Source organism: Trichosurus vulpecula, unplaced genomic scaffold, assembly GCF_011100635.1.
Source record: "Trichosurus vulpecula isolate mTriVul1 unplaced genomic scaffold, mTriVul1.pri scaffold_132_arrow_ctg1, whole genome shotgun sequence".
Taxonomy (NCBI): Eukaryota; Metazoa; Chordata; class Mammalia; order Diprotodontia; family Phalangeridae; genus Trichosurus; species Trichosurus vulpecula.
The window spans coordinates 1-27,814 of NW_023494416.1; the positions used below are offsets into that span (position 1 = coordinate 1).

At 57.0% G+C, this 27,814-nt stretch overlaps 5 protein-coding genes across 14 annotated transcripts; 4 read left to right on the forward strand and 1 right to left on the reverse strand.

Annotated features, from left to right (window-relative positions):
* The first annotated feature begins 596 nt into the window (after positions 1-596).
* OTUD5 (OTU deubiquitinase 5) lies at positions 597-11,007 on the forward strand. Of its 3 annotated transcripts, none has more exons than XM_036740650.1 (10): positions 597-717; positions 4,212-4,305; positions 5,436-5,534; positions 8,105-8,169; positions 8,257-8,413; positions 8,515-8,663; positions 9,489-9,692; positions 9,788-10,031; positions 10,139-10,252; positions 10,351-11,007. In XM_036740650.1, exons 1-10 carry the CDS (start codon positions 694-696, stop codon positions 10,470-10,472), a joined length of 1,272 nt encoding a protein of 423 aa, XP_036596545.1. In that variant the 5' UTR covers positions 597-693; the 3' UTR covers positions 10,473-11,007. The 3 variants fall into 3 exon arrangements, with proteins under 3 accessions (XP_036596545.1, XP_036596546.1, XP_036596548.1); XM_036740651.1 differs by having other exon boundaries at positions 4,215-4,305; XM_036740653.1 differs by having other exon boundaries at positions 9,830-10,031; positions 10,351-10,997.
* A 954-nt stretch (positions 11,008-11,961) lies between these two features.
* On the forward strand, positions 11,962-14,947 carry PIM2 (Pim-2 proto-oncogene, serine/threonine kinase). The gene is made up of 5 exons (XM_036740638.1): positions 11,962-12,233; positions 12,669-12,719; positions 13,425-13,797; positions 13,908-14,084; positions 14,183-14,947. Exons 1-5 carry the CDS (start codon positions 12,063-12,065, stop codon positions 14,374-14,376), a joined length of 966 nt encoding a protein of 321 aa, XP_036596533.1. The 5' UTR covers positions 11,962-12,062; the 3' UTR covers positions 14,377-14,947.
* Positions 14,948-15,386: 439 nt separating this feature from the next.
* SLC35A2 (solute carrier family 35 member A2) lies at positions 15,387-21,016 on the forward strand. Of its 3 annotated transcripts, XM_036740641.1 has the most exons (7): positions 15,387-15,528; positions 15,789-15,974; positions 16,062-16,213; positions 16,369-17,066; positions 18,525-18,661; positions 20,845-20,897; positions 20,982-21,016. In XM_036740641.1, exons 1-5 carry the CDS (start codon positions 15,426-15,428, stop codon positions 18,550-18,552), a joined length of 1,167 nt encoding a protein of 388 aa, XP_036596536.1. In that variant the 5' UTR covers positions 15,387-15,425; the 3' UTR covers positions 18,553-18,661; positions 20,845-20,897; positions 20,982-21,016. The 3 variants fall into 3 exon arrangements, with proteins under 3 accessions (XP_036596536.1, XP_036596534.1, XP_036596535.1); XM_036740639.1 differs by lacking the exons at positions 20,845-20,897; positions 20,982-21,016 and adding an exon at positions 20,412-20,462 and having other exon boundaries at positions 15,401-15,528; XM_036740640.1 differs by lacking the exons at positions 18,525-18,661; positions 20,845-20,897; positions 20,982-21,016 and having other exon boundaries at positions 15,401-15,528; positions 16,369-16,634; positions 16,880-18,330.
* PQBP1 (polyglutamine binding protein 1) lies at positions 18,923-21,675 on the reverse strand. 2 transcript variants are annotated; one of them, XM_036740644.1, is made up of 6 exons: positions 21,465-21,675; positions 21,282-21,369; positions 21,023-21,132; positions 20,769-20,879; positions 19,316-19,376; positions 18,923-19,147 (listed from the first exon to the last, which is right to left on the reverse strand). In XM_036740644.1, exons 1-6 carry the CDS (start codon positions 21,529-21,531, stop codon positions 18,991-18,993), a joined length of 594 nt encoding a protein of 197 aa, XP_036596539.1. In that variant the 5' UTR covers positions 21,532-21,675; the 3' UTR covers positions 18,923-18,990. The 2 variants fall into 2 exon arrangements, with proteins under 2 accessions (XP_036596539.1, XP_036596538.1); XM_036740643.1 differs by having other exon boundaries at positions 21,258-21,369; positions 21,465-21,672.
* Positions 21,676-22,128: 453 nt separating this feature from the next.
* Positions 22,129-24,760, forward strand: TIMM17B (translocase of inner mitochondrial membrane 17B). Of its 5 annotated transcripts, none has more exons than XM_036740645.1 (6): positions 22,129-22,331; positions 22,892-22,991; positions 23,236-23,299; positions 23,460-23,588; positions 23,749-23,859; positions 24,179-24,760. In XM_036740645.1, the coding sequence occupies exons 1-6, from the start codon at positions 22,306-22,308 to the stop codon at positions 24,268-24,270; spliced, it is 522 nt and encodes a 173-aa protein (XP_036596540.1). In that variant the 5' UTR covers positions 22,129-22,305; the 3' UTR covers positions 24,271-24,760. The 5 variants fall into 5 exon arrangements, with proteins under 5 accessions (XP_036596540.1, XP_036596544.1, XP_036596542.1 ...); XM_036740649.1 differs by having other exon boundaries at positions 22,165-22,321; XM_036740647.1 differs by having other exon boundaries at positions 22,225-22,313.
* The last annotated feature ends 3,054 nt before the right edge of the window (positions 24,761-27,814 follow it).

Genomic DNA, 27,814 nt, shown 5'->3' on the forward strand with positions numbered 1-27,814 from the left:
TCCGGCCCCGCCCCGCGCCTCGGCCGGCCTGGCTCCGGCCCGGTCCCGGCCCCGGCGGCCCTGAGGGGGCGTCGGAGCCGGAGCCGCTGAGCCCTAGGCCCGGGCCCAGGCCAAGCCCGAGCCCGCCGGAGCGCCATGACCATCCTGCCCAAGAAGAAGCCGCCGCCGCCGCCGCCGGGGCCGCCGCCAGCCGGCTCGGACGCCGACTCGGGCCCGGACGGCGAGCCTGGCGGCGGGCCCGGCGGCCCGGGCGGCGGCGGGCCCGGCGGCCCGGGCGGCGGCGAAGGCGGCCCGGGGGCTGGGCCGTCGTCAGGCGGCCGCACGCGGGCCTCGCCACCGCCGCTGGCGCGCTGGGCCTCGGGCGCGGGCTCCGCGGCTTCCCGGCCGCAGGCCTCGCCGCCGCCCCCGGGCCCCGGGGGACCGGCCTCCGCCGGGTCGGCCGACGCGCTCGGCCTGGGCCTGGGCCTGGGCGCCGTGGGCGGCCCCGGCGGCGGCCCCGGCGGCGGTTGCTGCTCGGGTCCGGGCCACAGCAAGAGGCGGAGGCAACAGGCGGGCCCCGGCGGCAACCCCGGTGGGCCTCCGGGCGTCGGCGGCGTGGGCCCCGGCGCGGGGGGCAGCCCCGAGCGGGACGAAGGCGGAGCCGGCTACAACAGCGAAGACGAGTACGACACGGCGGCGGCCCGAGTGGAGGCCATGGACCCGGCCACCGTGGAGCAGGTACGGGGGTGGGGGTGCTCCGGGACGCGCTCCCCCCCCACTCCCCAGAGGCGGCTTTCGTGTTGTGCTGCTTCTGCGGGCCCCTCCTCCGGTCCTGAACCCCCCCCAACCTTTGTTCCCCTCCTTCAGTCCTGAGCCCTCCCCCGTCTTTGATCCCCGGGGCTCCCCACCTTGTCCCCCGCTTCGGTCCTGAGCTCCTCATCCTTGTCGTCCCGTCCGTCCCGTCCCCCCCCCCCTTTGGTCCCTAGAGCCTCCATCTTTGTTCCCTTACTGAGCCTTGGTGTTTTTCTTACTCTCGGTCCCCTTTTCTGACCCTTCCGGCCTTGCTTACTCAGTGTCTCCTTCTTTAGTTCCTAGGGCTCCTATCTTTGTCTGCCCCCCATCCCCAGGGCCCCTTGTGCTCCTCTCTTACTCCCCACCTTGGATCCTAGAATCTCTTCTTACTCCTTGTTTCCTTCCTTTGGTCCTCAGAGGCCCCTCCCCCCAGCCCACTGGGTCCCTTCGTGCACCCCTTCCCCCCCACTTTTCTTGGTCCCCACGACCACCACCCCCTTACTCCCCCTGCTTTTCTTGTCCAGTGTTTCTTCCTTGGACCCAAGACACCCCCCCCCCCCCCCCCCGTTTCTTAATTCCTTGGTCCCCGGGGCCCCCCTCCCCCTTATTTTTTTTTACTCCTTGGGGCATGGCCCCCCAATCCCTAGAGGCTTCCCTGCTCTTACTCCATTCTTACTGTCGGCTCCTCCTTTTACCCAAGCCCTGGTCCCCAGATACCCCTACTTTTTTACTCCTTGTTGCTCCCCCACCCTCTGCTTTTCTTCTTGCCCCCCCCACTTTTCTTACTCCCTGATGCCCCCCACCCCCTGCTTTTCTTGTCGTCCCGTCCCCCGCTTTTCTTGTTGCTCCCCCCACTTTTCTTATTCCCTGTTGCCCCCCCACCCCCCTGTTTTTCTTGTTGCCCCCCCCCACTCCCTGCTTCTCTTACTCCTTGTCACCCCCCCTTTATCTTACCCCATCTTTTGTCCTTGTTCCACTGTGAGGGGGCCCTTTGCTTTCTCTTGTAACTCTTCTCCCCAGAAGCCACTCTTTTTTTCCTCTCTCTTGGAATCCTTTTTTGTCTATCTGCCCTCCCCTGGTTCTTCCTGGCTCCCCTTCTCTTCCCATGGTGCCTCAGGCAGAGCAGGGAAAGGGGAGGATGCTGGGATCTGTTTGGTCCGTGGATGGTGGCTGGAGGCAGCTGAATCCCTGTAGTCCTTCCGGAAGTGAGGGCCTCAACCTCGGTGACTTGCAAGGTCCCTTGTAGCACCAAGTGGCGTCCTGCATCTTGCAGGGATGTGAGATGTTCTGCTCTTTATTGTTTTTATCTTCTGGGCTCCAGGAAGCTATCAGTGTACTCCTTGGGACCTGAGGAAAGACCTGCTTGGCTGGCAGGACTGTCTTCCTCCATCTCCAGCCTACTCCTCAGGGCGACTAGGCAACTTCTCCCCTAGGTCCTCGTCTGAGAGATGAGAGTGAAGCAAATGTCAGGGGGTCTGGCTCCAAGTGTTGTCCAGGCTTCTGTGGCCTTGGCCAGTGACTTAAAGTCTGTGTGGTACCTGGCCTCTAGTGCTAGAGAACACAGCTTCGAGTCTCTAATACCAAGAACTCAGAGTTAAGGGAGCCTGGCTCGCATGCACACACATACCTGGGCCCAAGCAGGGCCACAGAGGCAGAGACACAGCCAGGTGAACATCTGCATGTTGGAGGTGGCCATGGGAGGGCACCCTGCTGGGAGAGACCTGGCTGGTCTCCTTTCTGTTGGGGGGCTGAGGGGGGGACCCTTGAGGTGCCTAAGAGAGAGGCTCTGATGGGCTCACCCTGAGGCCTTTCTTTCCTGAGCAGAGGGTTTGGGCCCCCTTTTAGTGGTAGGTGGTAGGAGTTGGGAAACTATGAATTCAAATCCCAAGTCAGTTGATTCAGGCAAGACTTCTGTACACCTTGGCATCATTCTCTGTGAAATGGGGATCATGATAGCACCTACCTCCCTGGGGGTGGTTCTGAGGATCAGAGATACTGTCTGCACACTGCTTGGCATATAGTAGGTGCTTTGTAACTGCCCCTCCTCTCATCTGGGGGCTCTTGGCCCTCTGAAGCAGGGACTGCACGCTCGGCTCTTGTCCTTGCTCAGGACTGGTCTGAAGTCTGCTACCTTGCCTTTGGGTGTGGGGTGGCAGAGGGGACAAGGATGGAGGAAGGAAAAGAGTTCCTGGGGACCAAGAGGAGCCCTAGTCACCACTTCTCAGCTTGAATTCAATGTTCTGTTCCTGTCACCTCCTAGCAAGGGCTGCTTAGGGGCTCCTGAGAAGAGGCTGGCCTGAGAGGGGATGGTGAGCTACCCAATTCCCCACTGCCTGCAAGGCCACTATGGGCAAAGGAAAGAGTAGGAGGGGGAACCAAGCACCCTGGAGCTGGCTGCCCTTGGTGCCTGTCGCCTGTTTCCAGGCCCGGCCCAGAGCCCAACTAGGGACTTCCTGGGGACATTAAGTTGTTCTTTTTTCTTGTGCCAGATACCAGGTGTCAGCAGTGTATGGGCAGCTGGGGGAGGAGGGCGATGTCTGCATGGGCCAGTGTATGTGTCCATGCCCCCTACCTTCTTACCTAGCCAAAAGCACCCCCATCAGGGGGAGGAAGGGGGTTGGCTTATCCACTTGGATTGATGTGCCCAGGGCCTGCATGATGCTCCTATCTCAACAGCAATGCTGTCAAGATGCTTGTCTGTGGCCATACCACACCATGTATATAGATCTACTGGCCCAGCACCCCCACCCTACATCTTGATGACCTTGGGCCAAGGGGAGCTTCACTGGTCAGGGTCTCCCAGGAGTTGGGGGGCTTCCCATATTGTGGGGCATCTGGGTTGTAGCTCAGGGCTTCATGGGGCAGGGCAGATCCCCAGTTCTCTCCCTTTGTCATCTTCTGAGCTATAACTGACTGCAGACTGTGCCAGGGTTACACTACCTGGGACTGGAGGTAGAACTCCCTTCTCTCTGCTAATGGCGAAGCCACATCTGCCTGCCTTAGTTCCTTCTCTGCCAGGATTGGGGAGTTTCCTCTGCTTGGAGACAGCTGGGAGTGTGAAGAAACTGAAGTCTCTTGCCAGCTTTTTCCCAGAGCTGTTGCTCCTCCCCTCTGGGCTCAAGCTGAAGGACTCCTAGTCCCTCTGTCTCTCCTTCAGCTCTGTCAGTGAGGTGCCCAGGAAGAAGGAATAAAGACAAGATGGCTGCTGGGCAGCTTGATTTGGAGGCTTCCCTTAAAGCCCTGGCCTCTGGCTTCCTGGGTTCCCTCTCTGGGCCTTCAAGGCTGTAGGTGTGACCTCAGGGGTGCTTGGGGATGTGCTCCGTGCCCCAAGGCCTTTCTGGCCTGCACCAACATGGAGGTTGGGCAGCCTCTGTGGGGCCAAGGAGGCCAGGTAGATCCAGCTGGCCAGCCTCTGAGCTCTCGCCATCTCTTCTCTTCAGCAGGAACACTGGTTTGAGAAGGCCCTTCGGGACAAGAAAGGATTCATTATCAAACAGATGAAGGAGGATGGGGCCTGCTTGTTCCGGGCAGTGGGTGAGTTGCTGCTACTATCACTGTCCTTCGGGCCTCTGGTTCCCCCCAACCCATCCCCGTGTACCCCTAGAAAGGTAGAATGATTGGGAGTTTGTCCTGCATCCCTCCCTGCCTCTAGTCCCACAGCAGAACATGGCAGTGGGGGCCCTAAAGGCCACCCCTCCCCCCCAAGCTCCACGTGTCTCCTCGGGTGCATGATGCTTTGTGTGCTTGCTAGCTGTCTGTCTGGTGAGGCTGGTGCACATTGAGTTTGTCCTAGTAGCTGGTGGTGTAGACTCGGAGTTCGAATCCAGCCTCAGACAATTCCTGGGCAAGTCGCTTTAAGCCATGTGTGCCTTGGTTTTCTCTACAGTAGAAATGGGGATAACAACAGCACCTCCCTCTCAGATCAGTATTTGGAAAGCGCTTAGCAGGTGCCTGGCCTCTGTACAAGAGGCTCTCAGAACGCTGCTTCTTTTTCCTGCCAGGTGGATGTGTTGGGGGGATCCCCTGAGGTGATGCCAATCAGTGGGTCTTTATTCGATGAGAATTCATTGTCTGCTGGCCCTGGGCCTCCCCGCTGGAGGCGGTCCCTTGGCAGATGGTGGAGTGGGACAGGCCAGCAGCCAGCCAGGCCTTTCTCTTGGGAAATGCAGCTGTGCCCTTTCATCTGGCTGGAAAAGCCTCCTACCCATCAGGGTTCTTTTAGGATCTCTAACTCCATAAAGCAGCTGCTGGAGCCATGGGGGCACATGGTGCAGCTTGCTTCCTCAGCCTCTGTTGGAGGAGGGAGGGAGAGAGGATAGGGCCACAGGCTTCTGCTCTGGGAGGACTTTGCCCCAGGACTACTCTGGCAGGCTACTGGGGGCCCGGAGCAGAGCTGAGAGTCCTGATTGGATGAAAGTGTGTGTGTGTGGGAGTTGGAAGGAGTGCTATCTGACTCTGCCTTGGAGATCCACATGGTCACTGCTGAAGGGAGAATTTGGAGCTGCCTTTGAGCCTGCCCAAAGTGGGCCCCAGGAAGCCGTCCAGTTGGGAACATGGGCCCATTGAGAGCCGCAGGCTTGTCTAGTCCAACCCCTCCCCTTTACAGATGAGGGAGAGCAGGGTTCCCAGTCTGACTCCCAACCCCATTATTCTTTCTATGCTAGCCTATGGCCCTGTCCTGCCCTCCAGTCCCCCATGGCCCGAGATCAGAGTCCTCTCTTGGGTACTGGCAGGTGGCTTACCTGCAACAGTTCCTTGGAAAAGTGAGTGTACGTCATCCTCCCCACTGAGTGGGCTCGCAGGACCCCACCACACTGGCCTCATGCCCAGCCCTTTTCCCCTTCTAGGCCCCAGCTCAGCTCTAAATTCAGTCCTTGGGGGTGGGGAGGGGGGGGCCCTTCTCTGGGCCTTGAAATGTGGGAGGCGATGGGATTCGGAATTCCATGGCTCCCCTCGGCAGGGGGTGGGGCCTGTCTGGAGAGGAAGGAACCTTCCCTCAGCTCCTTGGTTGCCAACTGCTCACAGGCATTCATTTATTTAAGTATAGACTGTGTACAGGGACAACCTGAGCACTGGGCCTGGAGTCAAAAGGCCTGAGTTCAAATCCAGCTTCAGACAGTTACTGGCTATGTGACCCTGGGTCACTTCATCTGTTTGCCTCAGTTTCCTCAGCTATAAAATGGAGATAAATGGGAGCATATTACTATGAGATGTTATCCTGAGCAACACAAGTGAGTGGTGGTGGTGCTAGTGCCTCCAATGGAGCCAGGGATTGATCCGGAAAGGGGAGGGGCAGAAAGGCCGCTTGGACTGGGACTTGGCATTAGATGTTTGGTGGTCAGACGAGCGCCTGGAGACCGGGGCAGGGGGCGGGAGGTAGCTATTGTAATAGTCCAGGCATGAGGGCCTGCCCCAGGAGACTCAGATGACACCAAGAGAATTCTGTTCTGGATGTGTTGGGGTGGGGCTTCTATAGGAGTTCCAGTAGGGGAGAGCCTAGAATCCATTCCACATGGGAGTCATCAGAATCAAGGTCTTATTGGCATTAATTCATTGGTTGCCGATGAGATGATCAAGTTAGGAAGAGGGAAGAGAAGAGAGCCCAGGCACACCTGCATGGAATGAGTGTAAGCAGCATCAAGAAACCCCAGAAAAGAGAGATACTTGAGAGCAGGGAGGGGGCAATGTTGTCCAAGGCTGAAAAGGCATTTGGGATTGTGCCAAGGGTTTGTGGGATGAGCAGAGGAGGGAGCGAGCACAGAAGTGAGGCTAGGCTTCTCTTCCCACATTCCCTTGGCCAGCCAAGCTCTTGCATGTGGACAGTGTGGGGGAAGGTTGCTAGCCTGGCCTAGCCTGTGGGAGAAACAGGAGGAGTGGTGTTCTCTGCTAGGGCCAAGGGCGCCTCTTTGTCCCCATTGGATCCCTGATGGTGGAAAGAAACTCTGGCCATCTTCTCTCTTTCCCTCCAGAGCCCTGTCAGCATCAGCAGCCTCGGGAAAGAAGTAAGGGCAGGCAGCCCCGTTTCATAGCTGGGGAAACTCAGGGAGAACAGCCAGGACTGGGACCCAGGGCCTCTTCTTTCATTCCACTGTGAGGCCTGTAAGGGTGGAGGTGTTGGGCAGGGCAAAGGGCTGGAGAGCTGAGCCTTCCTTATCAGTCATCTTGGGTGTCTGCCCTTTAGCTTGAGGGGACAGGAGGGGTAGGCATCAGAAGCCTTCCTGAGTGGTCCAGGCTTGTTTCCATAGAGTGAAAGAATCAGAGCTAGGGCCTGCGCCATTAGGAAAGTCCCAATCCTGGCCCTGAGCCCAGTTGGGGCTGGGTGATTTTCTCTGATTCCCTTCCCTCCTCAGGCCTGAAAGACAAGAAGACAGATTTCAGTAGAAGCCTTAAGGTTTCAGGGTAGGAAGACCAGGCTCAGCCCTTCTGCTACTAGTCCTCTTTGGAAGTGGCTTGGCATAAAGAGGAAGATGCTGTTTCCGTCCAAGAATGTTCCTTGGTTTGCTTAGAGGGGTGTGGGGGAAGACCAGAGAAAGGGCCTTGCCCAGGTCCTAGGATGGGGGTAGGTGGTAGACAAATCCCTGTCCGTTTGGACTCAGAGCCTTGTAGGAAAAGGTTTTGTTCCCTCCACCCCAGATAAGGCATGTCTCTCCTTTCATGCTGCTCCCCTAGTGGGCTGGGTGCCCAAGCTTCTGAGGTCTTGCTTGGACATCTAAGCCCATGGCAGGTTTACTTTGGCAAATGGCTCACTACTCCCTCCCATACAGAACATGAAAATAGTCTTTCCATGGGGCCAGACCTCCTCCCTAACACTGTGCCTAGGTGGTGGGCACAGCCTCAGCCCTCCAAGGCCAAGGCCTTTCCCAGAAGTTTGGTGACTAACAAAGTATCTAACACAGGGTCTCCTTCTAAGCTTGACCCTGTGAACTTCGAGGGCCCCGCACCCCTGCCACCCCCACCCCCCTCCCCCCTCTCCCTGCCCATCTAACTTTGATCCCTTGGAAGCCTGTCCTTCCCTAGACTGGATTTGTTTGGGGGGCTGGCCTGAACGATGTGGTGCTCACTTAAGGGAAGCTTTCAACTCCCACCCCACAACCCCACCTTCCCCAGCCTTTCCCATTTCAGGACAGGGGTGGCTCTGAATGGGCCCAGAAAGAGGGGAGGCCAGTGATCTCTCTTCCCACAGCACAGATGGTAACTGAACAGTAAAACCCTGGGGTTGGATTGGATGGCAAGAACATGCTGTGAGGCCTGGAACCTGGGCCTCTCTGGGGGCCTGTTTCCTTGCTCTGGCTTCGACCTCTTACAGCTCTGACCTTGTCCCACCTTTCTGCAGCGGACCAGGTGTATGGTGACCAGGACATGCATGAGGTTGTCCGGAAACATTGCATGGATTATCTGGTGAGATTGGGGCCCCACTTGGGCTTGCTGGGGGCCTGCTCCGCCCCTCATTGTCCCCTGCTGAGTCTGTACTCCCTCCTCCCCCAGATGAAGAATGCCGACTACTTCTCAAATTATGTCACTGAAGACTTCACCACCTACATCAACCGGAAAAGGAAGAACAACTGTCATGGGAACCACATTGAGATGCAGGCTATGGCTGAGATGTACAACCGGCCTGTCGAGGTGTACCAGTACAGCACAGGTAGGGCCAGTGAGGGCCGCAGGGGGGGGGGTGGCAGGGGGAGCCGGCCTGGGCCCTGCCCCACCCCATCCGTCACAGCACAAGTATCCCCGTCCCCCCAGAGCCCATCAACACGTTTCATGGCATTCAGCAGAATGAGGACGAACCCATCCGGGTCAGCTACCATCGCAACGTCCACTACAACTCAGTGGTGAACCCCAACAAGGCCACCATTGGTGTGGGGCTGGGGCTCCCCTCCTTCAAGCCAGGGGTGAGTGAGCAGCTTGAGAGCTGGACCCGGCTGCTCTTCTGTCTACTGTCTGCCTTCCTCTCCCTTCCTACTCAGGCTCGTCTCTTCACATGGGAGCATGCACACACAGGCACACACATGCACATGCCCATGCCCATGCCCATGTCCGCATATACACAGGTACATGCACATACACATGCTCGAAATGGAAAGGGACTCTGGAAGCCCATCTCTTCTTCCTGCATACCCACAATGATGGTCTCTGGTCTCTTGCTGCACCTCCCTCGATTCATTCCATGTTTGGTTGAGTGGGGGAGGGGTCATTAAGCTGGCCTCCTTTCTTTTGGCCCTACTGAAAGGGAGGAAGTAGATCCCTGGGGGATGAGTTGGGGGGGGCGGGGAGAGGATCCTTAAGATGTCTGAGTTTCCCAGTCTTACTCAGTGTGTCTGAGCACCACGAGGGCAGGAGGCAGTATGTGGGCAGAGAGAGAGAGCAGGGGCCCAGTCCCTGGCCCATATGCAGGGGGGCCTGCTTGAGATGCTTCTTGGTGCTGCCTATCTCCCTTCCTGTCTCCCTGTGCAGCCTGGGACCACCCTAGTTAGCAGCAGGCTAAGCTGAGGCCCTACGTGAAAGGGTTGGGGGGGAGGTGGCCCTGCTGTTGGGGTTGGCTTGGCCCTACTTGGTCTTCCCAGACCCTGCCCCTCCCCCCATGCTGAGAAGCTGAATCTTCTGGCCAGAGGCTCCTCCTTCCTTCCCTCCCTTCCTCCGGGCCAGGCAGCCTTATTTCTATCCTGGCCCTGGGCCTCTAAATACCCAAAGGGCCACTTCTGTCTGTCTCCCCCTAGTTTGCTGACCAGTCCCTGATGAAGAATGCCATTAAAACATCAGAGGAATCCTGGATTGAGCAGCAGATGTTGGAAGATAAGAAGCGTGCCACAGACTGGGAAGCCACCAATGAGGCCATCGAGGAGCAGGTAGCCAGAGAGTCTTACTTACAGTGGCTTCGGGACCAGGAGAAGCAAGCTCGGCAGGTCAGGGGCCAAGCACAGGTAGGCTAAGGCCATGGCCAGGGGAGGGAGGGAAGGCTTTGGGTCATTGCTCACTCAGGCCCTAGAAGGGTGTCAGCCTTGGCCTGCTTCTCCAGGTGAGATTTAACCCTGTGGGCATCCACTGCCCTTTCTCCCAGCCCCGAAAAGCCAGTGCCACTTGCAGCTCTGCCACAGCAGCGGCCTCTAGTGGTCTGGAGGAGTGGAGTAGCAGGTCCCCCAGGCAGCGGAGCACCGCCCCCTCCCCTGAGCAGCAGGACCTTCACCCAGAGCTGGGCCCAAAGCCACCCTCGCCAGGCCATGCCCTCACTCTCGCCAAACCCCCCTCACCCTGCGCACCAGGTCAGTGTTTCCTGGTGACCTGGCAGGGTCCTTGGGTGGAAGGGGAGGGGGTGGCTCTTTGTCCTTCTGGATAGGGCCTTCTGACACCCATTCATCTGTCCTCTTAGGTCCAAGCAGCCAGTCAGTGACGGGAGGAGACCGAGCCACCTCCCCCCTCGTGTCCCTATACCCTGCTCTGGAATGCCGGGCCCTGATCCAGCAGATGTCACCTAGCGCCTTTGGTAAGGCCCTTCGGGGCCCAGCATCTCCTCACCCCCATCAGACTGCTGGCTCCCCTCCCTCCAGGCCTCATTTCCACTCTTCTCCCCTTCCCCGCCAGGTCTAAACGACTGGGACGATGATGAAATCCTGGCTTCCGTCCTGGCCGTCTCCCAACAGGAATATTTGGACAGTATGAAGAAAAACACAGTACACAGAGACCCCCCACCAGACAAGAGTTGATAACCAGGGACTGGAGCCCCCTGCCTGCCCTCCCCTTTCTTCTGCCTTCCACTGCTCTTCCCTCCCCTGGCCAGGCCCGGACCGGACCGTCCTGGCCTGGCCTTGGGGGATTCTCACATTCTGGTTCAGCCTTGGCTGCCCCTTGGATCACACGCCTCCCTCCACCCCACCCCCACCTCTCACCCCCAGCTCTCTCAAATCATGCCCACCTTCTTCCTTGAGCTCCTCTGCACCTAAACTCCAACATGGATTCAGTGGCGGAATGAATGTGGGCAGGCCCTGAGAAACACCGGAGAACCACAGTGGCCCATTAGACCACCATTGTCCCCACAGCCTTTCAGATACGCCTGTCAAAGGAGGGAAATTGTGCCCACCATCTCTGTTGCCCCCTCTCGAGGGGGTGAGTGGTGGGGTGGGGGAATCCATAGAACAACCCCCCCCCCCCCAGCCTGAAGGACATCTGAGTTGTCAGTGTTTGGGTGTCTTTACCCCTTCTCCCTTTATTAAAATGTAATTTTATCTTCTAAAAAATTCAGATCCTGGCCCAGCTTCGTCCCGGGGGCTGGGGCCCTGGGCTGGACTGGGACAGGCAGCTGCCCTCCACGCTTCTCTTTCTCTCTCTCTCTCCTTTTAAGGGGTGGGAGGAAGGAGGGTTAGGGTTAGGTCAGGAAGCAGGTGCCTTGAGGTTGGGCACCCCCCCCCCAACCCATAGATCTTGGACAATAAAACTAACCTGTGTCCAAAGTGACCACCCTAGGGACAACCCCCCCCCCCATTTCTCTCACTGTCCCAGAGCCTGGGGATAGTTATCTAGCTGCTTCCCTGGACTTGAGAAAGGGGAGAAGGGCATTCATATCTCCCACCCCACGCTGGCAAGAGAGCTCAGCACCCCTCCCGCAACCTTGGCAGAATAATTCCACTGGTCCACGATGCCAGGCTGAGCTGTGCTTGGTGGGGGGGGGGGGGGGGGGGCCCTTTGCCCTCTCCGAGATCCACCACCCCCAATTTTGCCCTCTGGGGAATTGCCGGGCAGGCCCAGCTACTCGGGAACCTAGCTCTCCCCATACCCCGGGACGGGCTGAAGTTACCAAGAGGTTCCATTTTCTCCCCCAGCCCAGCAAAGAGCCCAAGCCTTTTCCTCGATTCCTGAAGGACGTGGTGGGGGAAGGGCTCGGCGGAGACCCTGGAAGTCGGCCTACCCAGCACTTGAGGGGGGGGACAGCCCCATTCTAGAGGGGTCGCCTGCCGGGCTCTCCGAATTTGGGGATCCAGACCCGCCACAAACCCCATTTCTGGTTTAATTACGCCTACCTTCAAGTTACGATTCGGGAAAAATTCATCCTAGGCCCACTCCCCTCATTTGCATTCAGGCCCCTACTCGGGATGTGAGGAGGCCCGGGGCGGGGCTGCCATGCAAATGAGTGGCTGTGGATTGGCCCGGCGCGGGAGGGCGGGGCGTTCGGGGCTGACCTCTCGGCTGGCTCGGCCGCCCGGTGGCCAGTAGAGTGCGAGCCTCCGTCCCAGGCGGAGCCGGGCGACTCGTATCAGCGGCCAGCCCACCCCCCCCCCCCGCCCCAGGCCAGCCGGGCCATGCTGACCAAGGGCCCCGAGGCGCTGCCTCAGCTCCCGTCCCCGGAGCCCCCGGGCCGTCCAGGCAAGGGCCAGGAGGCCCTGGAGGCTACCTACCGCCTGGGGCCCCTGCTGGGCAAGGGCGGTTTCGGCTCCGTCTTCTCTGCGCATCGCCTGGCTGACCGCCTGCAGGTGACTGCACCCCACCTGCCTCCTTCCCTGGAGTCCCCCGCCTTGGATCCCCCCCTCCCCAGCCCACCCCTCCTCTCGGGTCTCCCCCTCCCAAATCTCTCCTGTTATGGCCCCGGCTCGCCCCTCCCCTCGGGTCCCGCCTTGGATCGCCCCCCTCTCGCCCCTCCCCTCGGGTCCCCCCTCGGATCGCCCGCGCCCGCTTTTCCCCTCGGGTCCCCCCCTCGGATCGCTCTCTCAAATCTCCGTCCCCCCCACCCCTCGGGTCCCCCTCTCCGCCCCCATCTCCCCCGCCCATCCCTCTCCTCATATCTCTCGTCTCTCAATCTCTCTTCTCCCCCCCCCCCCCCCCCCCGCCTCCCCCTCGCCCCTCCCCTCGGATCCACTCCCTCCCTGGCTTTTCCATCCTTTCCCTGGGCCCCTTGTCTTCTCTCTCAGGTTGCTGTGAAGCTGATCCCCCGGAGCCGCGTCCTGGGCTGGGCCCCCCTGGTGTGTATGCTCCCCACCTCCTTTCCCTGTAGGTGACTCATCTCCTCTTTTAAGGGGCTGTCTCCCTTCCCCTTAGCCCAAGGATGGGCCAGGTCTGGATCCCTGAAGGGGAGGAGTCTCTAAACCATCTGTGGGAGTTTATGGTTGATCAGGCTGGGTGAATGTCCTAGGCACTGGAACTCATCTCAGTTTTGGGGCATGTTCTCCCTGGGACCTGCTCTGGGCACAGAACATTCCCTTTCACCTCTGGGACACATTCTTGTGCATGTGGGGAAGGGGGCATGGGTGTTGAAGACATTCTCTTGTAGGAAGATCACCTTCTCTCCCTTTATCTGGATGAGATATCAGAATCTCCTTGGGCTTCTCTTGTGCTGTTGGGTGGGAACTTGGGAGTGGGTGATGAGAGCGGGCAATGATGAGATTGAGAACCCTGAGAAGCAGAGGACCCACTGGCTTGTGGTCCCACAGGTAGAAAGTGAAAGAACTGAAATTTCAACCCAGTCATTTTGAGGCTAAGTTTGGGGCTTTTCCTACTGTTGTCCCCAACTGTCTCTTGAGCAGGAGACAGTTCTGCACCCCCCCCCCATATATTCACATGTGGGAGGGAGGGATTCCCTCTCCAAGTGGGGAGGTTTCTCTGGGCCATATTTGGCACCTGAGTCCAATTGACTGCAGCTCCTCCTTGCACCTTCTGCCTTCCTGCAGTCTGATTCAGGCCCATGCCCTCTGGAGGTGGCCCTGCTGAGGAAGGTCGGGGCTGGGGGTGGTCATCGGGGTGTGATCCAACTACTGGATTGGTTTGAGACCCCCGAGAGCTTCCTGCTGGTGCTTGAGCGCCCAGAGCACGGCCAGGATTTGTTTGATTATATCACTGAGCGAGGACCTCTGGGAGACAGCCGCTGCCGCCGCTTCTTCAGCCAAGTGGTAGCTGCTGTGCGCCACTGCCATGCCCGTGGTGTAGTCCACCGAGACATCAAGGACGAGAACATCCTGGTTGACTTGAGGCGGGGTGAAGTGAAGCTCATTGACTTTGGCTCTGGTGCCCTGCTCCGGGATGAGCCCTATACTGACTTTGATGGTGAGAGCCCAAGCCAATGGGGGTTTGGGGATTGCTGGAGTGGATGAACAAAATGGGACAGGGCAGCCTAGTGCCTGGTGAGACTCAAACATGGGGCCCTGGCTTTGTAGGAACAAGGGTGTATAGCCCACCAGAATGGATCTCTCAGCAGCAGTACCATGCACTACCAGCCACTGTGTGGTCCCTAGGCATCCTCCTTTATGACATGGCTTGTGGTGACATCCCCTTTGAACATGACCGGGAGATCCTAGGTGCTCGCCTCCGCTTCCACTGCCATGTCTCCCCAGGTAAGGTCCAGTCCCTTGGATTACTCCCATGCCCCTCCCTCTCCTGCCCTTTCCCTTCCCTTCCCTCTGGCCCACAGACTTCCTGCCCCATTCTGCAGGTTGTGAGGCCCTGATCCGGCGTTGCCTGGCCCCTGACCCTGCCAACCGGCCCTCACTGGAGCAGATCCTTCGAGACCCCTGGATGCAGGATGGGGAGGACCACTTAGCACTTACTTCAGAAATCCTGCCTCCTGTCTCTGGGGATGCCACCGCCTCCTGTGATGCCAGTACCTCAGAATGGCCAGCTTTCTAACAGTGGTAGAAGAATGGAGCATGTGTATTTGTGGTCCCCCAAATGGGACCACAGGGTTGAAGCTGCACTGTTGACCTGGTTTTACAGGTTGTTTAGAGATGCTCCTCTGGACCTCACCCAAGGGACCTGCTAGCCCATTCCCCATTCCCCTCTTGCTCTCCTGGAAGGATAAGGCCTTTTTGAGACAGTAGACTCCCACCCCCTCCTTCCCCCTTTCCACTATATGTTGTTTAGAGATCCTGAGATTGGAGTGGAAAAGAATGCTGGGAGCTTGAGGCTCTTCCTCCTGGCTTCTTGCAGCCCAGACACTTCCTTGAAGCAGCTGCTCTCCTTTGCCCCTGCCCAGCCACAGGGCCTGTGTCACTGATTGCCCAGTGAAGTAGTCTTCTTCACCTTCCCCCTATGAAGGCAGCCACTGCCTCCCAGGCTGTGCCAACACTTTGGACAGATTGGCCGCGACTGGATCAGAGGACGCCGGGAGGGGGAAGGGAGGGCGGCAGGTGGACAGCTGGCTCTCATCCCCTCAGACCTGTGTATGACATTAAAGCGAGCCCTAGGAGGCCTGGCCTAGGCTGTGGCATCGATCTCTCCTCGGGGGACTTGGGGGGGGGGGGTGGGCTGGGGGGAATGGCAGCAAGGCCTTCCCGCTGCGCCTTTCGGGGTTCCCGCCAGCTGGGGCCCCAAGCGCGCCTCCAACACGGCCAACCTGTTCACTGCGGCTCCCCAGAAGACCGGACCGGGCCGGGACTGGGCGAAGGGGCCGAGGGGCGGGCTCCTGGGGGTGGGGGGTGGGGGGGGTGTTGCCCAGCCAATGAGGACGCGAGGAGCCCGAGTAGGGTGGAGGCGGAGGAGGTGCCAGGCTGCGGCCGAAGGCTATTGGGCCAAATGCAGGGCGGGGCGGGACTGGCGGCGGCGCGGCGGAGGAGGCGGTCCCCGAGCGAGCGCGGCCAATGAGGCTTCTCCATCCTCGGAAGCGGAAATGACAGTTCTGCGGAAGGAAACGGCGGCCCGGGCCGTTGCCGAGGGGACGCACCCGGGCAGGTGCCAACATGGCAGCGGCGGGCGCAGGCGGAGGGGACGCGGCGGCTGGGGCAGCGGCTGGAACCGCCGGGCCGCCGGGGGGGCACCACCAACCTGGGCTGCCCAGCGCAAGTAAGGGGGAAGGGGGCGGCAGGGCGCGCGGGCGCGTGCCCGCCACTGTGGCCATGGGTGTGTCTGGCGGGGGGGCCCGGGGGGGGGAGGAGGAAGGACGGGACACGCGGGGAGCCGGCGGCCGGCCGCGCGCGTGTCCGATTGTGGAGCCGAACGCGTACGTGAGTCCCTTGCTCGGGATTGGGGAGCCCCATGGGCGACCAGGGAGGTGCACGGGACGGGAGCTCTGATGCGGGCCTCGGCCCCGGGCTCCCCTGCAGGTCACCACCGGTGGTTGAAGCAGGCATCTCTGGCAGTGCTGGTGGTGCAGAACGCGTCGCTGATCCTTAGCATCCGGTACGCTCGAACCCTGCCCGGGGACCGTTTCTTCGCCACCACAGCCGTGGTCATGGCCGAAGTGCTCAAGGGGGCTGCCTGTCTCCTGCTGCTGTTCGCGCAGAAGAGGGGTACGAATCTGGGGAGATCGTGCCAGAGAGGGGGACGTGGAGCTGGTGGGCAGAGAATCAGCCCTTCTCCTCGTCCTTCCTGTGCAGGGAACGTGAAACATTTTGTGCTGTTCCTCCACGAAGCGGTCCTGGTTCAGTACGTGGACACCCTGAAGCTGGCAGTGCCCTCCCTCATCTACACCCTCCAGAACAATTTGCAGTACGTGGCCATCTCCAACCTTCCTGCTGCCACCTTTCAGGTCAGTTAAAGGAGGAGGGAAAAGGGGTGGGGAAAATGAGGGAGAAAAGGAGGAAGCTAGGCCAGGCATGGGGGAAAGAGATATGAGGGAACCTACTTTTTCCTCCAGGGGAATCCTTGTCCCTCAGACCCCGCCTTCTACCTCCACTTCCACAGGTCACATACCAGCTGAAAATCCTTACCACAGCCCTGTTCTCAGTCCTCATGCTCCGCCGGAGCCTGTCCCGCCTGCAGTGGGCTTCCCTGCTCCTGCTCTTCCTGGGTGTGGCCCTCGTCCAGGTCCAGCAGGCAGGTGGTAGCAATGGGGCACCACGCCCAGCGGGCCAGAACCCTGGTGTGGGGCTGGCAGCTGTGGTGGCTTCATGCCTGTCATCAGGCTTTGCTGGCGTTTACTTTGAGAAGATCCTGAAGGGTAGTTCAGGGTCGGTGTGGCTGAGGAATGTGCAGCTGGGCCTCTTTGGGACTTTGCTGGGCCTGGCAGGGCTGTGGTGGGCAGAGGGTGGGGCCGTGGCCAGTCGAGGCTTCTTTTTTGGCTACACGCCTGCTGTGTGGGGGGTGGTGCTGAACCAGGCCTTTGGTGGCCTGCTCGTGGCTGTGGTGGTCAAATATGCAGACAACATCCTCAAGGGCTTCGCCACCTCCCTCTCCATTGTCGTTTCCACAGCAGCCTCCGTCCGCCTGTTTGGCTTCCAGGTGGATCCGCTCTTTGCACTTGGGGCTGGTCTGGTCATCGGGGCCGTCTACCTCTACAGCCTGCCCCGAACTGCTGCCGTGGTCACTCCTCCCCCTCTGAACACAGCACCGCTGGCCAGTGGCCGCCATGCGGACCCCGAGGAGGAACCCTTCCTACCCAAGTCAGTACTGGGGAAGTGACACCTGGGAGCAGAGCTGGAGTTTAGGGAGACACCAGGGAGTCCAGATCTCAGAACCCCTTCCCCGAAGTTCTCCACTGTTCCACCCTTACCCCACCCCCAACACATACAGCCCACCTGACTTGCTCACTCCTCCAGAAGGGCCTGAATAGAGACTGTTTTTAAAAGATGTTCCAAGTTCCTAGTGGGGTAAAGTGGCTGGTCACTTTTCTTCCCTTTCCTGTTCATTTGCCATGTCTGATTCATTTGTCCAGATCATGGACAAGGCCCCTCCTTAGGGGCCTTACCCAGTTCTCTGGGGTCATTTTTCCATCTCCCTTTCTCAACATTCAGTGCCCTGACTTCCAGCCCCTTCCTCAGGGTCTGTACCATGCTAGAGGGGGCATTCAGGGCATGCTTTCCAGCACACATTTCCTATCATTCGATGTCTTTATCTTCTCTAATTTCCTGGGAGCGTTCTGCCTTTTTTTTCCCATCATATAAAGCCTTCCTTCTGAATCTCTATGCCAGTCTCACCTCAGGCTCCAAGCAGCTCTGGCAAGTCAAGGGAACAGCTCCCCACTTCCCTTTCCCAGCATTCCATGCCTCACAGCAAAGGAAGAATGGTTTAACCTCTTCCACCTTTCATCCAGGGCCAGCTTCTAGGGAGGCGCAGGAATTGGATCTGTCTGGCTCCCTGCCCCACTTCCAATCCCCAAAGGCGAACTGATCTAGGAGGAGGAGTGTCCGACTGGCTTCCCTAGGGTGTTGGGGATGGGTGGTGGAATAAGGCTGAGAAGGGGGACTGGACATTGGCTCATAGGGAGAAATTCAGTCAGAACCTAAAGTGGAGAAGTTGGGGTAAGGAGGAGTTTGGAGAACAAGGAAGGAAGAGAATCAAGTCAGAATCTGAGACTAAACAAGATTACTGGTTTCAGATTGGGGGTGGGGGGAGGAATGAGATGAAGCTTCAGATTGTACAAAGGTGTATAATCCTGGCTCAGAAGGTCTCATTTCCCCATCTCCCCCACTGTGATTTAACCCACCCTTTCCCCAAAGGCCAAGGGGACCTCCTGCTCCTACTGCGCAGAGGACTTGACAGTTGCTGCTGTGGCCAGGATTTTTGGGGGGAGGGGTGATGGTGGTGGGGATGGTTATCAGTCCTAATTTTTGTAAGACAGGAAAATGACCGATTTCTTCATTGGCCGGGTGATGCTGGGTGGGGTCAAGTGTACAAATGCCAAAATAAAGAAATTCTATTTATGTAGTTGATGTGCAACTTACTAAGTAGGGGGAGATGGGACAATCTTCTTATGCTGTATTTAACCCAATTAACACTGGGGTTTATCTACAGAAAAGGAAGTGGGACTTTTTGTAATTCTCCCAACCCTCCAACCCAAGAATGTTCATGGCAAGGTCTGGAAGAAAGCCACCTGGGCTCTCTCTCTCTTTCCCCTGCAGGCTGCTGGCTAAGGAGAAGGGGTCGTAGCCACCCCCTTGTCTGATGGGGGGACCGAAGATGCCCAGCACCTCCCATGTCTGCTCTGAGGATACCCTGGTCCTGTGGCTTCCATGTGGAACTGAAGGCAACTTCTTCAGTATTAAGGAGTTAAACATTCTCTTCCCTCCCCCACCCCTCCGCCTTGCCAAGCTTGGGCTGATGGAGATTCAAGGTCTTCCTCTCTAACTCCTTAGGGTTAACACTACTGACCTCTGATCCTCCCCATTTTGTTGGCTGAGACTTCTACAAAGTATTGATTGAGCCAAGTTCTGTAGGGAATATTTCCTCTGAAAATAAATTTGTAACAGCTTCTTCCTCTGTGCCCCGCCCCCCCCCCCAGGAGTACCAATGGCAAAACTTGAAATGAAAACGCTTTATTGTGAACACAAGTGTTGGGGAGGTCTGGAGGAGAGGCTGGGCTCTGTCTCAGTCTTGCTGTTTGGCTCGTGAGGCCTCAGCATTGGCCCGAAGCACTGCCCCTGGGGAGGGGTATGGCCGCTGCTGGAACAGGGGCCCAGCTGCTGTTGTGTCAGCCCCTGTCTTTGCCTCATTCCGTTTGGGGAGACCTGTAGACCATGTACCTCTGGAGATGGGAGGAATCAATAGGGTGGAAGTTGGTGGCAAAAAAGATAACCAGTCTTGTTCTCCCACCTCCGTCCCATGACCCGTATGAGTGGCGAATATGGATGGCAGCGCCCAGAAGGACTGAGAATCTAAATTAGGACCCTGCTGGGCCTCCAAAAGTACTCACCTCGGGGCATCAGAATAGGCACTAGGGTCCATAGGATCCAATTCTTCATCCTTCCGGCTGACTGTGGAGAGAGGAAAGGTGCTAGAACCCACTTGGATGTCACCATATTACTGATGGAAAGGGTCCTTAGAGACCACCTAGTCCAACCCCCCTCATTTTGAACAGGGGGCAACCAAGGCCCAGAAAGAGAGAGCCACTGCTGCAAAATTCTGCAACAACTCAACAGCATGACATTGCGCATCCTGATTAGCTCTCCTGGGCTCTGACTGTTCCTTGGGGTGGGGGTGGGGGTGCAGCAAGAGATGGGTGCATGCCCCAAAACTTTTCAAGGCTGCTCTTCTCTCCTCAATCTCCTTGTCAAGTGCTGATCTGAACTCTAGAACCTGTTAAATGACACCTGGATGTCCCTGGACATCTCAAATGAATTTCTCTTCAGTTTCCCTCTTTCTGTGCAGGACAATCAAGCATTTATTAAGCTTTTACTGTGTTTCTTTAAGGAGCTTACACTCCGTGAAGTATGGGTGTTATGTTCACAGATAAAAGTTGTGAGCTTGAACAACCTGGGAGGCTGGTAGTAGTCTCTTCCTGTCTGGGAATATATCAGCTCCAGCTGGTGGTTCAGTCATGTCTGTGCAGATGACTCCCAAGTCTATAAACCCAGCCAGAGAATGTCTTTCCGAGCTTTAGGCCTGCAGGACATTTCTAACTCAAAATTGCCCTCCTCAGACCTGACCTATCAGTGGCAGCCGCCTAGGTATGCAGGATTCAGCTTTCTCTACCTTCTATCACACATCCAATGGACTGCCAAGTCTTACTCCCTACTTAGCACAACCACTGTACTACCTCTAGACTAGTCTATTGTAATACATTCCTAATTGACAGCCGATTTCCCAGAATCTGCCTGCTAATCTTTTCTTCATTAAAATAATTTTCCTAAGGTACAGATTTAACCATGTCACTTTCCTTTCTCAAAAATCTTCAGGGGTGCCTTGCTAGCTCTAGAATGAACCCAATTCCTCAGCCTGGCTTTAAACATCCTCCACTATCTGCCTCTTAGAGCCCCACATTCTTTTTCATGGTTCCCATTCCTTTTCAGAGGCTATTTTCCCTGGGCCTGGAACTCCCCCCTCATTCCTGTCTGTTAGCCTGCTTTTGTAACTTGGCTCATGTGCTATCTTCTCTGGGAAGTCATCGTTCATCAGCAGGTGTCAAATGCTCCCTCCACCTTTCTCTAGTAATTATTTGTTTCTATGTGTCCTATCGTGTTTCTGTGTCCAAAGCCTGGCTCAATAAACCCAGTAAACGCTGGCTTAATCTGAGAAAACCAAGCAAAGGACACACACTCACAGCAAGGCAGTGATAAAACATGGCTGAGCAAATCCATTCGGAACTCTAGTGTTGGGGGCCTGTGGAGGCTTCTGTCCGCCAGCTGCACTCACACTGCCACACCTACCTTTCTTGCCCTTGGGGTAGGGGGCCAACTCTTCCCTTCGATGGTAACGTCGTTCCTTCATCTCCTCTCTTTCCAGCTTTTCGTAGGCACGGTCCAGCTTATCTTCTGGATCTAAGGCACAGAAGCCAGGTAAAGCACAAAATCAGAAACAAGAAGGGGAAGGGAGGGGCTTCTCCAAAAGAGCAAACATCTGTTGGTAACTTGACTTTACAGAATGGCTAAATGCAGCACCTATCGAAGGGCAAAGGGCTTACCCAAGTTGCTTCTGAGTTTCTTGGCTGCCTTGGTGATGACTGAGCTGGGATCGTGGGGGTTCAGCCAGGACACAAGATCTGTCTCCACGTTCCAATAGTAAGGAAGGCCACTGAGAGATTGGGCAAGAGAGCCTTTAAGGTGAGCCCTGGGAATCCCTTCCTCTTCCCCTGCACCCTGGCAAGGCCCCCCCCCCCCCCCACTGCCCAGGAGGTGAGCCCCATGGATGCCTCTCACCAGACTGGGTCGAACACTTTGTACCAGTTGGGCGGCAGGCCCTCGATCCTGGTGCCCTCGTAGTCCACAGGGTCGTCGTCATAGTCCTCGGCGATGATCTCTTCCTCTGGCTCTGTAGGGAGCCCGTCTGGGGTCAGGGCCGGGGCTGCCAGCGCCACCCCCCCCCCCCCCGCACCCTCCCCCAACCCTCTTGGGCCGCCGCCTCACCGGGCTCCATGTGTTTGAGGATGCCGCGCTTGGCCAGGCGGGACTGCAAAGCTACGGGGAGCGGCATGGCGAGGCCTCCCAACCGGGGTGCGTGCGTTCGTTCGTTCGGGGCGATCCGGGGAGCTCGGCGGCCCCACCCACTCAGGTCCAGTAGAACCGGGGTGGCGCAGAGCGGCCGACGCTTCTGGTCGATGTTCTAGGGGGGAAAGCCACCCGGCAGGGCCGCCGAGGTGACGTCACTTCCTTCTCGCGGTCTTTTTCCCACCCCCACTCCTGTTTACGGGTTGCTAGTAGAAGACCTTCCAGGTCTGGTCCAGCCAGCCCCTCGCTCTGCCAGTTGTACGCATGTGCATACTTGTCAGCCAATGAGGAAGTGCAGCGATTACGCCACGCCACGCCCCTCCTACCAATTTTCTCTTGTGGCTTCTGGGAGGTTTCTTCGTCCGCTCCGGGTAGGACTCCGCCCCCTCCCGTTTTCGTCACGTGGCACTTAGGCCTAGCCCGCAGCCTGTGAGAGCGCGCGCAAGTCACTTCTTTCTTTTCCAGTTCCGAGGCCGACCTATGAGTGAACGCAAAGAGGAGGGGCCAAGGGAAGAAACAGCCAATAAACGCGCGGGACAGTTTCCCTGGCAACCCTTCGATACACAGGGAAGGGTGGTAGATTGCGCAAGCGTCTAGCGACTCCAGCGTCTCTTCTCCTGGTCCTGGGGGTGGAGTGCAGAAAGAGGCGGGAAGCGGGGAGGAGTCGTAGAGAGGGGCAGCTTGCGAGGCTTCAGGGTGGGACGGTCGCCTTTGGAGTGGGCATCCCGGATCCCGACGGAGGCGCTTGAGCTAAGGGGTGATGGAGGAGTACGCACGTGAGCCTTGGTAGGGGTTAGGACGAGGCGGAGACGGAGACCGACATTTGAATCCCCGAGGGAGTGGGAATCTGGCCTCCCATCGCTCCACCCTCCCCCGCCGCCCACACACTTGGTCTCTCCCAGACTCGGTCCTAGCTCGCTGTAGACTGTTCCATTACCAGCGGACAGGGGGAAGTATCGCGGCTGCCCTGCCTTGATCGCTCCTACTCCCCTCCCCCCACCCCGGCTGCGATGGACGATTCTACTGGGGGGTGGGTAGGACCCAGAAAGTGGGAGGGGGACAAAGGGGCGACGGCTAGGCAGCTGCCAGCCCGCCTGCGGGCCTATATGCCCTCCGGGAGCTTCTGGTCAACAGGCCGGACCAGGCTGACCCCCAGGGCTGAGCCAGGCCGGGCAGCTGGGCTCCCTCCTTGCCCTGCTCCTCCCTTCGCCCCACTCCTTCCCCCCCGCACCCCCCCCCATTGCTGGGGATGCTCCCAGGTGCCTTAAAGGTTGAGAACAAGGGGAGAGGGGACCCCTTCCCCCATACCTCGGACCTGTCTCATACCCCCCTACCTGCCTCTACAGCCCCTGGAGGATTGTGGACGACTGCGGTGGGGCCTTCACCATGGGAGTCATCGGGGGAGGCGTTTTCCAGGCTATCAAGGGCTTCCGAAATGCCCCAGTAGTGAGTCCCCTAGGCCTCAGTTTCCCCTTTCCTGTTAAATACCTGTGAGTTGGGAGGGAAAGCCAGTAAATGACCTGACAGGGCCGGTCTGTCTTGACACTGGTTGTCCTTCCTCAAAGGAGCTTGATGGGGAGTGGGGAGGGAAGCACTTGCTGCTGCTCAGCCTAGCTCTCAGGCCCTTTCGGGCCCTTGATCTCTGTCTCCTCTCTTTTGTCCTCATCAGCTCTCTTCGTTCCCTCCCCAGGGCATCCGGCACCGATTTCGGGGTAGTGTCAGTGCAGTGAGAATCCGGGCCCCCCAGATTGGAGGTAAGGAGGCTGGAAATGCCCAAAATAGAACCTTGGGAGGCAGAGGTCAGCACTTATGGACAGTTGGCCTTGGCCAGGAAGATCCTCGATAACTGAGGCAAGCTTGAGGACTCCGAATGCCAGCCTCCCCATTGCCTTACCACCCCGATTCCTCTTCCAGGTAGCTTTGCTGTCTGGGGCGGCTTGTTTTCTACCATTGATTGTGGGCTTGTCCGACTTCGGGGGAAGGAGGACCCGTGGAATTCCATTACAAGCGGGGCTCTCACGGGTGCTGTGCTGGCAGCTCGGAGTAAGTGACTTTTGAACTGACCTCTGTCTTTCCCGACCCATCTCCCCAGCCCTTTTTTTATCTCTTTACCCCTATTACTGTGGGAAGCCAGGCAGGGCAGGAGGCTCCCTGGAGGCCCTGAGGCTATCGGGCCACTTAATGTTGCCTTCCTGTTGTCCAGGTGGGCCCCTGGCCATGGTTGGATCAGCCATGATGGGAGGGATCCTGTTGGCCCTGATTGAAGGTGTGGGTATCCTCCTCACCCGCTACACAGCTCAGCAGTTCCGGAACAGTGAGTCACTCTCTTGAGGCATGCTGAGGGGGCATCATGCCACCCCCTTCATTCTTCCCCTCTTTGCTCAGGCTCCTCTAACAACCAGCTCCCCAAAGTCTGTCTCTTGGTCCCCCACGTCTGTCTGTTTTTCCTGGGTCCGTTCTCATTATTTTGTCCCTCACTCCTACCTTCCTCTCTCTCCTAGCCTCTTCTTTTGTCCTTGGCCTCCATTTTCTGTCTCCCATCTTCCTCTTCTTGTCTTCAGATCCTGCTCTCTCCCTTTTCCTAGGCCTTATCTCTCCCATTCTCCCCTCTTTTCTCTTGTCTCTTTTTCCAGCACCCCCCTTCGTAGAAGATCCTGGACAGCTGCCCCCCAAGGAAGGTTCTGCCCCGCCCCCCAGTTACCCAGGCTACGGACAGTACCAGTGAAGCCACCAGGCCATGGGGGCGGGAGAGGGAGAACACGGGGAGAACAGGGGGACATTTGGATCCTTGACTGTTGGGGGAAATGAACTGGACTCCCATTTTTTCACTACCTCTCTGAGCCAGTGCTTCAGGGCAGGGGAGCCCTCAGGGCCCCCTCCTGGCTTTGCTCCAGAGAGAGGGGCTGGCTAGGCAGGGGCTCACATCATCTCAGGGAGTGTGACATGCCTCAGGGAAGGGATTGCTGTTCCTAGAGCTGAGGATGGATTGGAGGGCCGATTGACCATTCAGTGCTGCCGCAGAGGGGGCCCCTTCTACCCCAAAAAATTAGTTCATTGAGACCAAATCATTGTTGGCTCCCAGCTCATGTACACCCCCACCCCCAACTCCACACACCCCTACCCCAACAAAGAAAAAAAAAATCTGGCTTTTTCTCCTTTCCAATTTTTCTTTGCCATATTTCTCCCTCTTTATTTAAAGCTGGTTCTGAAACCTATGTGTGTCTTTTTTTCTGTCACTGCGCCCTAAAGATAGAGTCCCATCTTGTTGGCGAATCCCTTGGGGGGCCAGGGAGGGAAGACATTACTGGACTGTTGGAAGAGAAGGATGTCTTGGACGGGCCCTGCCTCAAGCTGGCAGCTTTAGTACCATGTCACCTACTTCCTGTGCCAGAGCCAGGAGGTAATGCCATTTAAGTGATTTCAGGTTAGGGTTATTGTCCCACGACCTGAGAGTTTCCCTCTTGAGCCACCCTGGGGTGAGCTCTCTCTCTGAACAATGGCTCACACCCTGCTGTGGACTCTGGAACCTTGAGCTCACAAAACTCTGTCATCCTGACTTCAGTAGCCTTTCTGGGGGCAGAGAGCATGCAAGGAAATGAGCCAGTAGTTGTTTGAGGGGGCCACAGACAGATTTTAAGACCCTTAGAGTCAAAGTGGCTTCAGAACAAGAGGGCCTGGGTTCCAGCCCTCACGTTACCACTTAATACCTTTGGAACCTGGTGGAAGTTCTTTACTTTGCTCCTGCCAAACACCTCAAAAGTTCCTTCCAACTATGTGATCCTGAGTCTCTCGTTGTTTCTGGTCCATGGTTCTGATTGTTTCTTAAAAACCAGTGGCATCCAGAAGCAGTTAGCTAAATTAAGCCCAAGAACAGAGAATTTTATCAAAGAGAATGATGACAACACACCGAAACTTAGGAGACACGGCTATTCTGGGCTGGGCCTCCTGCTAGTTTAGGTTTGACACAAAAAAAAGAAAGACACTTGTAGGCAAGCAGTTAACCAAGGGAGAGTTGTGTAGACGCCAGGGGTGTGTTGACTTTGCGGAGCTGAGTGAAGCTTTCTTGCTTGCTCTACCCCTTGTGACCCTCCTCGGGGGCTGCTCTATATTTGAGTAATGAGAACATGATGACCACAGGCCCAGCTCTTGGACCCCTTGGCCAACCAGGGCTAGACGAATGTCTCGATACCTTTTAAGGGAAAAGTAGCTGGTCCTGCATGGGGAGGGGAGGGGCTGAGATGCTACTCCTGCCCCGTCCACTCTGTGAGAGAGAGGTCCTTAAGGTCTAAAGGAATGGTGTCCAACTTGAATAGAAATAGGGTCACTCAGCACACTTAGAAAACTGCACGTTAACATCTATGTTGGATTTTGATGGATTTCGTTCCACATTTCCCATTGACATTTGAATCTGATTTGGGCTGAATTTGTATGTTGCAGGCCACCTGTTTAACGCCTTTGTTGGAGGGGACCTTTTAGCACCTAAAATGACTCTAGGGATGCTAGTAGGCAGCCCTGGCCTCAGATATTCCAGAAGCCTGATCCAGGCAGCACCTGAAGGAGGAGGAGGATGAACCAAATCTCAGAGAGTACCAGGGAAGCTAAAGGTACAGGGCCATGTGGTGGCAGTTCAGAGTGGGTCTGTGTGTGAGCCTGAGCAGCACCAGGAAAATCAGGCACAGCGATACTGAGGACAATCAGGCACTGCCACCCCTGTCGTTTTCCTTGGCAGTTCAGGGGAGGTGCACTGCCACATGTTTGCCTAATGAGAGGCTTTCTGCAGGGGCTGCTCAGATACTCTCACCTCCTTCCCATTGCCAGCCCTTGGTCTCCCCAAGAATTTACTGGCAGCAGTGGAGAATGGCTGGTCGGTTTTGCAGTGAGCTACAAGAGGCGTTTCCACTTTCCAGAGCTCCCTTTTCTCCAACTGGCCTCCTAGGAGCCGGCATCTCTACCTCCTCTTCCCCCTCCAGCATTGTTGGGGCCCTGCAGAGTCAGAACCAGGGCAGAAGGACTTGAGCTCTCGTGGCTTTTCATGGGCTTGAGATGGCCCTGCTATGCAGAATGCTGCTGGGTGCTGCCCAGCCACTGCCCTCCCCTCAGTAGGAGTGCTTTGGGGCCAGAGTCTGCCCCGCTATGCTGGAGCAAGGACATAATGTACAAAAAGTAACTATTTGTACTTCTGTAGAACGAATATGTGTGTGTATAAAAAACAGTGTCCCAAAAGCCTTTGTGCAGTTTAGGTACCTATGTATGGATGGCTGAGAGAGAAGGGTGGATGAAGGAGTATGTGCCGAGCACTGTGCTAAATCCTAGTACTGGAGGGGGGCAAGTTTGCAGATGAGGAGGTGAAGTCTGGGGAGGGACTTACGCTGGAACTGAAGTGGCCATCAGTGGATGGTTGGAGTCCCTCATCAAATGTGGTCCTAGCTTGGGCCTCAGCAAGAGCCAAGCCTAAGGACATGAGGCATCTCAAGGAGGGCAAGCCTGAAGGTGACAAGGCCAAGGCCATGGAGCAGAAGGCAAAGAATGTTCATAACACAATGGACAATTAAGAAAAACGGCGGAAATAATGCCAAAATACAAACGGATGACCAAAGATAGACATGCAACAAACTCAAGATACAGCACAAGCAACTGACCTTGATACAGGACAGCCTGAGAAGGATACGGTGCAGCCAAGAGCCAGAAGAGCATGCAGGAAGGCATACAACAAGATTGGCTAGAAATATTGGACATGGCCAAGCCAGGATTTCAGAGGATGCCTTGGCATGCTGGTGGCTTGTTTCAGAGCTTCAATATCTAGTGTTCAATGTCAAAGGAAAACAGAATGAATCACACAAGACCTTGATAATAAAAAATGAAAAACAAAGCCAAAGCATAGATTTGACAATACTAAGCCAAAGTCCAAAGAGAGAAAGCAATTCAAAGCCAACTCAAGCCTCTCCTCTCCCTTTCTCCCCAGCACCACCCTCCCCTCATGCAGGCATCAAGAAGGAGAAAGTCCCCCTGCTCCCCTCCATGGATTCCTGGGGGGCTGGAATCAGCCCCAATCTGGGCTGTGCTCACATCCTTTTCATCTATATTTCTGACATTTTCTCCATCACTTAAGTCTAGACAGTCAACAAAACAGTCAAGCTTCTGATTTGTTTTTCTTGTTCAGTTGGGTCCAGTTCTTTGTGACCCCATTTGGAATTTTCTTGGCAAGAATACCAGAATGGTTTGCCTTCTCTAACTCATTTGACAGATGAGGAAACTGAGGCAAACAGGGT